Below are 16,103 nucleotides of genomic sequence, written 5' to 3' on the forward strand. Positions count from 1 at the left end.
AATGGAACAGTTCTATTAAATTGTCTTTCTTTCAGAATGAGAACCTTCAGTGTACAAACTGGCTTTCAGTTTAATAGTGTAGTATTAGATATGTCTGTCGTAACAGTGGCTCACAATTCTGATACTAAATTAATTTGAATTTTTAGAGGACAATCTCACTGAAAATAACCTCACATAAACCGTGTTGTAATAAACATTGCATATTCAAAACACACACGAGAAAATTAACTGTTCAACCAACAAAGTTCAGTCATTACCCTCTGGCGAAATTCATAATTGCATGTAACATTCTATACATCACCCTTGCTGTGGCAGTAAATGAGGCATAAAAATATTTGTACTAATGAGCTGCCAGAACAGTTGCTGGAGTAGGTTGAAAGTTATGCAAATGCGGTTAACATTGGATACTACGAGGGTAATCCCAAAAGTAAGGTCTCCTATTTTTTTTATAAGTATATAGACCTGTTTATTTCTATAATGGTTTACATCAGTTTACAGCTGGAACATATAGCTATTTTTCGACATAATCACCATTTCTGTCGATGCATTTTTGTAGATGCTGTGGCAGTTTTTCTATGCCCATGTCAAACCAGCTCGCCGCCGTGCTGTTCAGAAAGTTATGAACTGGCGTGATTGTTGCTTGGTCTCAGGTGTAAAGTGGTATGCCCAGGTTTCGTCACCCATGGCAATTGAGCCCAGAAAAATGTCCTGTTCGGCTGCAAGGCAGTGAAGAAATGCACGGGGAAGCATCAACTCGTTGCCGCATGTGGTCCTCAGTCAGCATGCGTAGCACCCATCTTGCATACACGTTACCGTTAAAATTCTGTGAGCGGTGCTTCGGGAAAACCCAGGAACCAACGTGCAGATATCATCCAGGGTGATCTGCCGATCTTCACACATGCTTTGCTCAACCTTCAACTCTGTCTCCTCAGAAATGGACGGTCTCTCGCTCCTTTGTTCCTTGTGAATTTTGGTCCGACCAGCTGCAAACACTCTACACCACTTACAAACATTTTTGACATACATGCACGATTCACCATACACTTCCATCAATTGGCGATGGATTTCAATTGGCGCAGTGCCCTTTGATTAAAAAAATAGGAGACCTTACTTTTGGGATTACCCTCGTATATGCACAGTATACTGTAGCACTTTGTCTGGAGGATTACAGGTGTCGGACAGAATGAAGTGGTGGAATTGTTTGCACACTGGACTTGCCTTCAGGATGATGTTGGTTGAAATCTGCATCAGACCACCCATATGTAGATTTTTTGCAATTTCACTAAATTTCTCCAGGCAAATGCTGGGATGGTTTCTTTTAAAGGACACAGCAGATTTCCTTCCCCACCCTTAAAAAAATCCAAGCCTATGCTGGGTCTCTTAACAGCCTTGTTGAGTTGGTATTGAACACAAATCATTCCTCCTGTCTTCTGGGTGTGGAGGTGTTACAAGAAGTCTGCTATTATTTGCCTTGTTTCAGCTAAGTGCCAACCTTAGTCAGCAAGCAGTAGTCTTTACAGTAGTATTGTAAGTAGTATTTTGTCATTTGTAACAACACAATATCTGTTCCAATTATTTGGTATTGTTTTAAATGACTTGTTACCTCTACATGCCAGCCCTGTGTTTGTTTGTATGCTGATTGTCCTGTAAAATCAGTGTTTCTAGGAAGTGAGGGTCTCCCAGCACAAATTCCCCCCCCCCCCCCCCCCCCCCCCCCCCCCCACACACACACACACACACACACACACACACACACACACACACACAGAGAGAGAGAGAGAGAGAGAGAGAGAGAGAGAGAGAGAGAGATGAGAGAGATGAGAGAGAGAGAGAGAGAGAGGGGGGGGGGGGGGGGGAGGAGCATCACTCCTTCCAGTGCCTTGATTCACATCAAATTTTCAGTAACTTTGTACATATTTCATGTCTCTGTGGTTGTGGCCGAGGTGGGTGTATCTATTAACTATAAAGGCTATCATCCAATAACTTACCAGTATTTTCAGGCATTTTTATGTTCCTGTCAAACATCCAGTGCCTCTGCTGTGCAGTGAATTGTTACTTTGCCGATAAATGTTGAAATTAGCATACATTTTTTGCCTTAATAAGTGTTTAACCTTATTTTTCTAATAGTCTTTCAGAGTTCAGCGATGAGAACATGATGGATCCATACAACTTGGCAATTTGCTTTGGTCCCACATTGGTACCTGTGCCAGAAGAAAAGGAGCAGTACCAAGTACAGTACCAGAATCAAGTTAACGAACTCATCAAAAACATAATACTTTACCATGAGGATATATTTCCACTTGATGGAGGGCCTGTGTATGAGAAATTTATTAGCAAAGAACCAGACGAAAAGTGAGTACTTCTGCTTATTAATCTATCTGACACTTCACTTGTTAAGAGAAGTGACTTATGTTTCGTGTGTTAAGACTTTCTGTGCGTGTGGGTGTGTGCGCACGCCCATGCTTATTTTACATTTTTCACTCCTTTTCCAGAATGGGGAAAGTGAGCACATCGGGAACTCTGGTTCCTTGTATTAACAAACATTGTTCTAGTTTGATTCAATTTATTGATAGGTTTGTAAGGGCAGAAAGCTATGGCTCTTGCATAGTGGTGAGAGGGGATGGATGTCCCAACACATGGTCAGGGGTAACCTTCAATAAAACCCTGGCTAGGACAAAATGCTTTTGTGCTTTTTGTATTGTAGCATGGGTTGACACATTTATCCTATCTCAGAGCTGATGGTAGGTTCTTAACTGTATCAACGAGTTCTTTGATCTTAACTTACAGCTCTGTGCTACACATCTTACAGTCTTCTGTTGTTGCATTGCCTTCAACAATTGTGACAACTTTTGGCTGTTGGCGTTCCAGCACTGACTGCCTTCACCTCGCACAGTGGGGCTGCTCCCCCTCCTCTCTCCAACCATTGGTGGAGTGTTTTAGATTAGCACAGGGATGCGAGTTTACTGCTGGCTCACCAGTGTGCTTTGCTGGAAGGGGTGTGACGTGCTTACCATGCTATCTCCTCTGTTTTCTTCTTCTCCTCCTCCTCCTCCTCCTCCTCCTCAGTGATTTCTTCTGAGTTTGCTTGATGTTCTTCCTTTCCATATGTCTTGTTTCTAGCATTGCTGTGGCCTGGAAATGCCTTGCATACATGTCAGTTCACAATGTGTGGTGCACCACAGTGGGTGCACATTTATTGTTGTTCTTTCTTTCGTGCACAGTTGCAGCTGTCATGTTTGCCAACGCATTTGACGCATATTGCTTAATTGTGGCAGTATTTAGTGCTGTCATGGACACTTACAGCACTGCAACTTAGCGTTGGGTCCATCAGGGAGAGGTTTTACCTTGCCATCAAACCCTACTACATCCAGCGTGAAGATGTTTTTGATGTAATCTTCTGGGTTCACAAACTTATCAATTTCCAGAATAAACTTTGCCGATCTGTTGTTATTAGTTCAATTTTGGAGCTTCAGTCTGCATCACATCGAAGGTTAAGCATTGTGTTACAAACTGTTTTAACACTGGACATCCATAGCAACCCCTGTAAGAGTACCATCACTTTTAGTGTATCCTTATGTAGTTCTGTCCTGATTGGCTCCTCAGTTACGTAGTCCTTCATGACCTTCATCAGGGTCTTACAATCATTATAGGTGGATGTCCATAGCTCCAGCATGGCATCATTCAGTTGGAGTGACATATTGAAGGTACAAAACCACTGTTGCATAGGTGTCTGCCCAGTGATCTCCCATGTATTGAATGTGTACTGGTAGGAGACTAGGGTAGTACCTGTTGTGCAATAGTACTACTGCTTGTGTGTTGTGCAAGCCTCCATCTTCAGGAGTTTCTTGGTTTAAATGCTGTGGATCGAGCTGTTGTGTCTGCCTATTGGGGGAGTTGAATAGAGATGTATGAATGGAAATTGATGAATAATTGCTTGAATAATTGGAAAAATTGATTGGAAAGAATAGTTGAAAGAAATTTGAAGGTAATTTATGATCTGTGCACAGTCCTGGATGAACTTTTAACTGGTACCAGTATCAACAGACCTTTAGTATCAATACATACAATGTCAATAAACATAATTTGCATTATGTACTGCTTCATATTAATTCCTTGATTGTGACAATGTCAATGCAGGAACACCCCTCCAGTTACCATGTAAATTCTTCTTGTCTGCACCAAACCTCTTGATGCGGGATCTCGGCAGCGAGTGAAATGATGAACAGATAGAAGTTGACCTCTTAACCGTGCGAATAAATTTTGCTTTTCTAATAACTTTTTATAACACTTTTAAGGTATGGTTGAAATTCACATTTTTAACAGTGCTGGTACGACGGTTCCAAACATACTTCCATACGCTACCACTTCTTGAAACAAAACTGTGAGGATACATGAATTAATAAATTGAAGAGCATATTTCTTACTTTGTTTCATACATATATGTAATGAAGTGTCAAAACATTTCCTTGCCACAAAACAACTCTTTAATTTACCTTTGGTGCTGTCTGTACTCATTCAGTTTAGATATAGCTTATATATAAGAAAAGAAAGGAACGAAAAAATAATGTAACTCAATACAGAGTTCTTATCCTTGCCATGTACATGCTGTGACAGTTTGCAGTTACTGTGAAAACAGAAAACTTGACAAACTTTTCTGATCGTACACTGTGCTTAATATCAGAACAGCGTATAGCTCTTGTCTGCGTGCACAATTGTTTAGGACAACTAAAAGAGAGGGAGAGTGTAATTAATACAATATATAATTGTATTGTGGGACTCAGTTTACTAGCAGTTCCCCAAAATGTGTCCTCCTGTGAGTAGCTGAACAATAAGAGACCATGCACAGTATAGAGGGCAGCTGTCAGTACATGTGATGTTTCAAACTTAGCTTTGTAACGAAATTTCTTTGTTACGTTACATGGGGAGGAAGTGAAATTTTGCTGGGGCGAAATTTTTAACATCGAAAAGAGATTATTTGATTTAACCACAAAAACCTCAAACATTATTCTTGTGTTCCATAGACATTCGCATGAGTGAAATTTTACATTTCTATATGGCTGTAATTACAATTCTGTTAACTAACACCAATTAAAAACATGAGTGCACTTGATTCTGATTGAAAAATCCTCGTGTCATATATTTATTAGGGATCCAAACAATTTCTGGTTTTTTAAAACATAAAAGTATCTGTCTCTCTATGACTTGGAAATATTGGAACTTTAATCATGAATTATTCCTGCCCTGTGCTTGTTAGTAGTACTGTGTGTAAATTTTGATGGTACAGTAGTTTTTATATATATATATATATATATATATATGAATATGAATATAATAGAGGGAAACATTCCACGTGGGAAAAATATATCTAAAAAGAAAGATGATGAAACTTACCAAACAAAAGCGCTGGCAGGTCGATAGACACACAAACAAACACAAACATACACACAAAATTCTAGCTTTCGCAACCAATGGTTGCCTCGTCAGGAAAGAGGGAAGGAGAAGGAAAGACAAAAGGATATGGGTTTTAAGGGAGAGGGTAAGGAGTCATTCCAATCCCGGGAGCGGAAAGACTTACCTTAGGGGGAAAAAAGGACAGGTATACACTCGCACACACACACATATCCATCCACACATACACAGACACAAGCAGACATATATATATATATGGGAATGCCTCCTAGATATAGGTGGTACCGAGGAAAGGAAATACTCGGGGCGGACCAAAACTACTAGTAGCGTCTGTTCCCACAGTGGGTGGCTACAAACGGCGTCTGCTCCGCATGTCAGTGGCGGCCTCAACCAACCTCCTGACCTGGAAAGTCAGGTTGTACTCAGCAGCATGCCATATATCCAACTACTAAACATCATGATGGTACAACGAGAAAAATATCATTACCCCGGGCACCAGTCAATAGACTGGGATCGTCGTGAGCATCGGATTCCGGGGGCTTATGGACATCATGAGAAGAATCGGAGCTTCTCAAACTCCCTCAAGACCAAACACAAACACTACATCGGCACACTCAATGTGAACACACTGATGAAGACAGGAAAGATGAAACAACTGACAGACACTCTCGAAAAATTTCAAATCAAAATATGTGCACTGCAAGAAACACGATTCACAGACGAAGATCATTTCAACATGGAGAATTTCAGATTATACAAAGGAAAACCATCGAGACAACTGAAAAACTTCATGCTTTTTGGCACAGATTTGCAGTACACAGGTCCATCGCGGACAGCATAATCGACTTTTCGTCACCAAACGAAAGAATCAGCACCATCACAGTGAAATCAGCCAACAAATCCCACACAGTAATCAATGCACATGCACCGACTAATGACTACAACATGAAAAATCCGGACGAAATTGATGACTTCTGGACGACAATTGAAGAAACTATCAGAAAGATTCCTGCACATAGTCAAAATAATATTGGGAGACTTCAACGCTAAACTCAGAAAGGAAAAGATATACAGACATACGACAGGAAAACATACTCCACACAAGGACACCAACAAAAACGGAAAACACCTGATAGACTTTTGCAAAAGCCACGACCTCGCCATTATGTCAACAAAATTCAAGAAACCTACACGGAAACATACCACATGGAAATTCCCCAGTGGAAAGCAAGAACTACAAATCGACCACGTAATAGTCCAGAAATACTCACAAAAAGAAATTTTGAACATAGACACACGTAAAGGCTACTTCGACTCAGACCACCACCTACTACAGATCAGGATTCGTCTTTTGCCCAAGAAAAAGCTCCAGAAGAACAAAATTGTTAGACCAGATCCAGAATACCTTACTTTAAACCAGACGCAAATATTAGACAAAATTAAAATGGAGAAAACGACAGACTGGACACAAATTTCAGGAAGAATCTGAGAGGCCATGAAACTAGCACAAGCACCACGCACAAGGAAACACTGTTGGTGGAACCACACATGTGACCAAGCTATTGACCAACGAATCAGTGCATGGAAAAAATTTAGTAGCCATAAATCCCAAGAGAATTGGATGAACTTTTTGAAAACACAGAAGCAATCAAGCAAAATCATTCGCAGTGAAAAACGGCAGTATGATAAACGGCGACTGACGGAGATTGAATCGGACTTCATGAAGAACAATACAAGAAACTTCTACAGAACGTTCAGAGAAAATATGACTGGATATCAACCACCCAACTTGTGCTTCAGAAGACCGGATGGAACCCTAGAAACCAATGCCAAAAACGATTGTGACATTCTGGCAAAGTACTTTGAAAAACTGCTCAACACGGTCCCCCCTATGGAAGAAATGATGACAGGAATGAGCACGTACAATCCAGACAGTGAACTTCCAACTCTAAAAGAAGTTAAAGAAATAATCAAGTCACTCAAGAATTGTAGAGCACCAGGAGAAGACGGCATCATCGCGGAAATCTGGAAGTTACAAGACCCAGAACTCACCAAAGACATCCACAGGATCTTGGAAGATATCTGGAAGACCATGAAAATTCCTGTTGACTGGAAAACTGCCCTGATACACCCACTACACAAAAAAGGTGACAAGACTGACCCGAACAACTACAGAGGAATATCCCTACTAACGGTCACATACAAGATCCTCTCTAAAGCTTTACTAAACAGACTAGAATGCCAGACCAACCACTTGATTGGGGAATACCAAGCAGGCTTCCGTAAAAGGCGGTCTTGTGCGGAACAAATTTGAAACCTGAAAATGATTTTACAACACAAACAGAACCTGATCATTACCTTTGTTGACTTCAAAAAAGCGTATGACACTATCGACCGGAAAACTCTCTTCAAAATTCTAGCAGAATACAAAGTAGACAACAAAACACGGGCTATCATAGAACAAAGTTTAACCAACACGACCTCCAAAGTAAATTTCTGTGGGGAACTATCAGAGCCCGTTTAAATTCGCACAGGTGTCCGACAAGGCATTGGCCACTCACCTCTCCTTTTCAATCTGATGTTACATAAGGTAATAAAAGAATGGGAAACATCTCAACAGGGGATAACCTTAGGAAACCTACAGATTAAATGCCTGGCTTTTGCAGACGATTTGGCGATTGTCACGAAAGGTATAAAAGAAACGAAAGATGCTACTGAAAAACTGCACGAAATCGCTTTCAAAACTGGACTACAGATCTGTTACGAAAAGCCACAGTTTATGAGCACAAAGAAACTCTCTTCTCTGAATACAAAGTATGGCACGATTTACAAAACAGCAAACTTCAAATACCTTGGTGAAACACTACAAATGAGTGGACATAACAGAGACTCAAACGAAGAAAGAAAGACTAAACTGGACAAGGCATACAAAGTAGTGTGGAATCATTACAACAAGAAGTTTATCACACAAAAAGCCAAATTACGACTACGACACGGTGGTGCTCCCCGAGGCACTATATGCAGCAGAGACCACACTAATCCTAGGGCATACACGTATCAGACAACTAGAAAAAGTAGAACGGAAAATACTTAGGAAAATATTTGGCGCAACTAACAACAATGGAATATGGATCAAGAAACCTACAGAGGAACTATACAAACATACGGAGACAATCACAGAAAAGATTAGAAAACGCAGACTACAATTCTATGGACACCTATACAGAATGCCATCACACAGACTGACCAAACAGATCTTTGACTGGGTAACCACTAGAAACAACGAATGGGTGGCAGAGGTAAAAAACGACCTGAACCAACTCAACATAACAGCAGACACAATAATCGAGAGAATAAAATTCAGAAACATCATTAAGAAAAGTAAATTACATGAGATACAATGTGACAAACGAACAGGTGTAAAATGGACCGAAGAACGCAAGCAAGATCACAGCTGGAAGATGAAAGAAATATGGGCAACCAAAAAGGCAATCAAGATGAAGCTGAAGACACAAAGCCGACAAGAAGCATGGACAGAGCACCGGAAACAGAAATACAGCGAGCGAATGACGGAAGTTTGGGCAGCAAGGAAGGCAGCAAAAGGAACTGGCCATGTAGTTTAGTCCAAATGCGCTCTTTAAGGGCAAAACACCAATAATACTAATACTAATAATAATAATAATAATAATAATAATAATAATAATAATAATATATCCTCTTTGGGAGAGTGGAGATGAGACTGGAATAGGATACAGGATCCCATGGGGTGGTGGTATTACAGTTCAGTTTTTAGGGGGCTTTCGCAGAGCCAAGGTAATATTTTGTCTTTGGTGGTGATCAGAAGGCGGTACAGATAGAAAGCAAGTATCTTGTCTTCTCTTTCTCTTCCCTGTATGATACATCTTTTCTCTTTTCGAATTCTCTCCTAATCTGTGATTCACTGTTTACTATTAAAAACAGTCTTGATCACAATTTATTTATTAAGGTGACCGGTTTTGACCACTACTGTGATCATCTTCAGACCTACAAGTCGTATACAAAGCTCTGTTTAGAGGGCTACAAACATTAAACATAATACATAAAGTACTAAACCTATAAAACGACGAATTACCATTGAGTAGGAACCTCTTAAACATTAAACATAATACATAAAGTACTAAACCTATAAAACGACGAATTACCATTGAGTAGGAACCTCTTTCTGCTGGAGAATCATTACTGGAGAAACCAGTGCACGTCTTATTATATATAATGGAGGCTCCGCCCATTTCTGATGGCATGATGTCATTACTAACCAATGAGTTATAACTCAAATAACAATGTAAAATTTCTCAGGTAAAAGAACATTGTCATGAAATAAAAATACACACACTAAACTTAGCTTATTAAACAGTTATTGTCAATTAAGAAGCGTTAAAAATATTTAAATATGTAGGATAAATGAACTTCGGTTTGGCAGTACATGGGTTGCCCTCTCAAGGCCTGTTAGTGAACCATTTGGAACCACTTGTTGCCATGGTGAACTTGGACACCGTCCCAAAGATGAGGCAGCAGGCTTCTTTCCACTGAAGTCGTCGTAAAGTCAATAGGCGAACTAGTGGTTTTCATGGTGAGGACAAACGCCAGTGCAGAGATGTGGCAGCAAGCTTCTTTCTAACGAAGTTGTTGCGAAAGTGGAATGGTGAAGACTGTCACATCAGGCAACGTGTTATTGAGCAGCGACATGTCTTTATTGAAACGATTTTCAATGAGTAGCCTGCAATAATCTTTAGCTGCAGTGGCAAAAAAAACATACCTGGAACTTTTCCTTATGTCCGTGCAACGCGATTTAATGCAAACCAAATATAAAAATTAACCGAAAATAAATGTTCCTTGTTGCTGACAATCTGATATTTGACAATGGTACATTGCTAAGTGACATATCTGATTATAAAATATAGTTTTATTTATCATGTTTATAAATAATAAAGTCATATGATAGGAAACACTTACTTCACTGTAATGCTGCTTGAAGTTTTCTTTCAGTTCTTCAAGCTTTGACTGGCATTCCTCTTGCGACAAATTTTTGAACTGATCTTTGTGACAGGTATTAAAGTGCCGTTCAATTGAGTCCGATGACATACTAAACATTTGGTATGATTTTCAACAGCAGTACAAAAGAAATTAAATTTCTCACTCGGGTTTAAATAGTGTGGACGTGTCGCTCTCCTTTTTTTTGTCTGCTGCTGTTGACCATCCATCTTGATCCGCTGTAGCCTTATGTCTGTTGACTAACGGCTTTCTGTTGGATCAATGCTTTTGACCGCTTTTGACCGCTTTTGACTGCTGCTGACGCGCCGGTATGTCTTCTATATGAAGCACGCGTACAGCGGCATGGCGAGGTGTGGTGGGCGGACCGCATGGTCAGCTAAGCGATATGGCTCGGTCATTGCAATAGCATACGAATTCGCCCGGGGCAATGGCCTCGGGAGATCGCTTGGGCTAGCGCCCCAGGGGCATAGTGAGTGTGGGATCGATCTAAGATGGATACCTTAAAGGCTGTTAGCATTTGTTCATCTGCACTACTGTCAAATACATCTCTTCTTAATTTCAGTAGTGGAAAACCTCACCAATTATGTAATTTTTTATGCTTAACACAATGTATTTTGAGAATTTATTCTCTTTTTCAAATGCATTTATTTCATATATTAGGTCTACAACTTTGCTTCCACCATTTTGCAATAGATCACAGTAGCGGCAAGTGGAATTCATGTGGTTGGTCATAGGTGTAATACAATAAGCTTAGGCATCCGTAAACTTAATGCCATAAAAATATTAGTCGAATTTCTCGCCATTTGCGGGAAGTCTTAATTTTCTGCTTCAACGTGAAGAAATCTGCGGCTGTGGCTCTTAAAATGCTGGATAAGAAATAGTGAAAGAACTATTAGTGGAAGAACGTGCAGAGAATGTTTTCAATGGCTTAAGAATGGTGATTTTGATGTCGAAGACCGGCATGATGATGGAAGACAGAACGTTTTCGTAGCTACTGAAACAGATGAAAACAGTCACAGGACATCATTATCGAAAGCAATTTATGCGTTCGAGCCCAGCACTGAAACACAAACGGCCACAATACAGCGATAGACGTGTAAAGGTAATTTTGCAGCTTGTTGATGTTCAACCCCATGTTGCAAAACCCGTCAAAATATACATGGAAATGTTGAAATGAGACATCCTAACCCTCCCACGTTATTCTCCATATGTTGCTCTCTCTGACTACCGCCTTTTTCGATCAGTGGCATACAGTCTGGCTGACCAGCACTTCCAATCATATGGACAAGTGCAAAATTGGATCGATTCCTGGATCCCCACAAAAGATGCCCAGTTCTTCCGCCATGGGATTCGTATTCTATCCAAAAGTTGGAAGAATGTAGTGGCCAGCAATGGTCAGTGCTATGAATCATAATTTTTTTTGTAAGTTTTTCCCAATAAAGCCATTCGAGAAAAAACGGCGGAAGCAAAGTTGTAGACCTAGTATATATATTTTGTCGTCTTTGAATGTGTGATTTTCTGCTTCTCTTTCATATAGTTGTCTTTTTGAGAGTATACTTCAGTCAGAAAGTTAGAAAAAATAAATCTTGGGAATTTTTATGTGCTAATGTTAGAAATAATGTTTTTGTCTGTCTGCAAATGAGTATTGAGCCTCCTTGTTTACACAGAATATCGCACTTTTTTTTTTTTTAATCTGAACATGTTACAGAGATTACGACAGTATAGTTTTGCAAAGAGTTTGTTTACTGTCAGAGGTTTTATTTTATCTGTAAATTATGTTATCTACGTAAAGTTGTCAGTTATAAAATTTATTTTACTATTGTTTGATGGTTACATTATTGATTACGTTTATATTCAGTTTTGTTGCAGATGTTGAGTACTGTCCAAGAGGAACTTAACATATTTAAGGAAATGACTATAGTTGCGTTATTTTATACAGGAGGAACATTTGAAAAGATTAACTGATTCACTGTCTAGCTTTTTTTAACATGGATGTTGCAAAAATTATTTATGTAAACAAATGCTCTTAAAATTACAATAATTTCTTGAAATGCATTGTACTAAGCAAGAAAAATTATGTATCTAGAGCAGTTTTTCATTAGATAAAATATAACCACATTGCATGATTTCCAAAAAATAGATTACGATGAACGAAATTAATCGTTCTTCTATTGGAAAAGTGCTCATAGTACGTCAGGTGTGCATGTTTAGTAGACCTTTTTCTTCAAATGTTCATTCCTGTCATATCTCTGAATATTGATCATTCCTCCTGGGACACCATGTATATTTGTATTTTTTCACTGAATTTACTGTAAGTTATGCAAAATTTGTTGCAGTATGTATCATTCATTCGTTGCAAACTTCAGCCACGAGGATTACAGGTATAGGGTTTTGTTGCAGTTTCTTTCGCCATGACTGTGTTCATATTTTTCTTTTCTACAAAACCTGAAACATGACTCTCCTTTTCCAATAAAATAAGCTTAATTATGAAACAAAAGCTATCACAGATGTGTTAAGCAGATCTAAAATTTATTATTATTATATTATTGTTATTATTATTATTATTATTATTATTATTATTATTATTTTAAACCTTTCAGATAATTTGTAATTGAATTTACAAGGCTCTTCATTTTTTGTCAATCTGAAGCAACGTTTTCAATATGTTTCTGTGTTAGGAAAAGCAGTTAAGGCATTTTTTTCTTGACATGTGAACTTTGCTCTTAGAATATTGATACATTTACTTGAACACATCTGTTGTTCTAGCGGTGTATTGAAGATATTTAGAGTCTATTTGTTCAGAATATTTCAAAATTTATGACTTTTGGTGCAGAGATTTAGATATCCGGTGACACTTGTTTGTAGAAGTGAAATAAAGAACCAAGCATTTTATTTTATCATATATAAGTTAAGTACTCTTGGGCACCTTCAGTGGACATTTACTTTCAGAACTTTTTCTCTTCTATATGTATCTGATAATCTCCAAGCAGTTCCATTAAAGAACTTATTTTGTAAGTCCCTTATTCATATGCCAAATCTTAACTAAGATAAGAATTGGGACGTTGCAACATAACAAAATTTGTAGTAATCATCATAAACAAATTAAATTAAACTTGGGGAAACCTGCAACAAAAATAAAAGTAATTTTTAAAATAGTTTCTGAAGGTTGAAGTACTCATGCTTCACAAAAATAAGCTGTTAAGAATGATTCTATTTTTTAAAAAATATTTAAAGGATATGACATTGTTTTGTTACTCGTTATGAACTAAATACGTTACGCCCATTGACGAGTTCCTGATTCTACTGTATTATGTTCACAATTCAAACTATCTAATGTGTTTCAGTGATGTTGGTGACTCTCCATCTGACCATATCCCGGAGGACATGGATTCTGAAGTGTATCCTTCAGAGGACGGTATGTGAAACAAATAAATTTAGGTTAGGAGAGGGAAAGACAGCTCATTGTAAAGATAGTACAAGATGCTGTTGCTAGGGTACATGAAACAATATACTGTTTTATTTGAATAAGAAACTGTGGTATTATTCAATTCCAAACTTGCAGAGGTGAATAATTCTTACGATAAAGTCAGAAGAAGTTTAGTGGGCAGCAAAATTGACACTACATTTTGTGTTGTAATGTAGATGATGTAGAATAGAAGAGAATCCCGGAAGAGTTGAAGCTATCATAGAAAAATAGCTTCATTGAGCTGTCTTAAAAATTAGTTAAAAGCAGTTTGTAAACTTCATTTTTCCATGACCAAGAATTATTCATATTATCACTTTCTAGTTCTTAGCAATGCACCAGAGAATTGTGTAGTTTGTATTACTACCAACAAAATAATCATTCCAAAATGCAATAAAAATCTGTCGTATTAGTTACTAATATAATTAGATAGAATATTTACTCACCAAACGGCGGCAGGAGAACACATGTGTCAAAGATATTACATATGCAAGCTTTTGGAGACAGTGGTTCCTTCTTGTGGCAGAAGGGTCGAAAGGGAGGGATAGGGGTGAAGAAAAGGGACTGATAAAGTCTAGAAAAGGGGTTAGATTTCAGAAAAGTTATGCAGAACCCCAGGTTAAGTGAGACTTGCCAGACAGAATGAGGAGGAGACACTGATTGTTGGGGACTGTACTGAGCGAGGTTTGAAAACCTGAGAACTTAAAGGTGGAAGATAGGGTAATATGCAAGACAGAGATTACCACATGAGTTAATAAGAGCAAAGAGCTGAGTGCATTGTACGTGATAGAAGTGGGAGGAAGAAGGCGAAAAATGGACAGGTCAGAAAAATGAAAGATTCAGAAAACTAAAATGGATTGAAGAAAGGAATCGTTACTGTGCAGAAATACTGAGACCAAAGAAATTAATGTAAATTAAGGCCAGGTGGGTGGCAAGAACAAAAGACATGTTGTACCGCCAGTCCCCATTTGCAGAAGAATTCAGATTGCACGTGTGGTGAAACAGGCACAGGGGTCATGACTGTCACGTTGTAGTGCATGTTCTGCAGCAGGACAGTGTGTGTTGCCAGTATACATCCTCTCCACATGCCCATTCTTCCTAATTGATAATTTGATGGTAGTCGTGCCAATGTAAAAGGCCGGACAGTGTTTATGTAACTGGTGGTACACGATGTGTCATTTCACAGTTGGCTCTCCCTTTGATAGTATATTTTTTGCCAGTTACTGGGCTCTTATAGGTGGTGGTAGGAGGGTGTATATGGCAAGTCTTTCAGTAGGGATGGTCACAGGGGTAGGAGTCGTAGATTAGGGAGATGTGTGCAGAAGGAACATAGGGTCTAACAAGGATAGTGCGGAGATTGGAAAGGTGATGAAAAGCTATTGTAGGTGTTGTGGATAAAATCTCAGACAGAATGGGCCTCATTCAGGGCATAAGTGTAGGAAGTCACGACCATGTTGAAGAAACTGATTAATACATTCAAGACCGGGATACTGAGTGACAAGTGGTGTAGTCCTAAGTTGTTTTTCGGAGGGATCAGCTGTACCAGGAATGAATGTGATGGCCTGGGAAATCCACTTTTGAGCTAAGCTGATGGAGTAATTACATCCAGTGAAGGCTGAAGTGAGAATGTTGGTGTATTACTGTAAAGAGCCTGTACCTGAACAAAGTTTGCCTCGAATACTGATGCTGTTTGGAAGGGAACGTTTGACATGGAAAGGATGGCAACTGTCAAGATGTAACTACTGTTGTGTATTAAAAAGATTAATATGGACAGAAGTAGGTGGCCTTTGGTGAGGATGAGATCGACATAAAAGGAAGTGGCATGGGATGTCGAATAGGATCATGTTACATTTAATTGGGAGAATATATTGAGAGACTATAGTAATTTTGTCAACCTTACCATGAGTCCTCATAACAGATGCCATCAGTGTATCCAAACCAAACGTGGGGCTGAAGGCTTATGGATTCCAGGAAAGCCCCTCCAAGCAACACCCGGAAAGGTTGCCGTAGGAAGGACCTATTCTTGTTCCTATGGCCGTACTGCTGATCTGTTTGTATGTCTGCCCCTCAAAGTTGAAGTAGTTGTTGGTAAATATAAAGTTGATTAAGGTGAGCTGGAGGGATGTCATAGGTTTGGAATCAGGTGGACATTGATTGAGGAAAGTTTCAACAGCAGACTGACCATGTATGTGGGGGATGC

At 39.0% G+C, this 16,103-nt stretch overlaps 1 protein-coding gene across 1 annotated transcript in view; it reads left to right on the top strand.

Annotated features, from left to right (window-relative positions):
• Nucleotides 1-16,103, top strand: part of LOC124798936 (SLIT-ROBO Rho GTPase-activating protein 1-like) — a 659,943-nt gene that overhangs the window by 602,376 nt on the left and 41,464 nt on the right. The window contains exons 12-13 of the mRNA XM_047262471.1: nucleotides 2,128-2,352; nucleotides 13,785-13,855. Of these exons, the coding sequence (XP_047118427.1) occupies nucleotides 2,128-2,352; nucleotides 13,785-13,855 (296 nt within the window). The remainder of the gene's footprint in view (nucleotides 1-2,127; nucleotides 2,353-13,784; nucleotides 13,856-16,103) is intronic.

The sequence above is a fragment of the Schistocerca piceifrons genome, chromosome 5, assembly GCF_021461385.2.
Source record: "Schistocerca piceifrons isolate TAMUIC-IGC-003096 chromosome 5, iqSchPice1.1, whole genome shotgun sequence".
Taxonomy (NCBI): Eukaryota; Metazoa; Arthropoda; class Insecta; order Orthoptera; family Acrididae; genus Schistocerca; species Schistocerca piceifrons.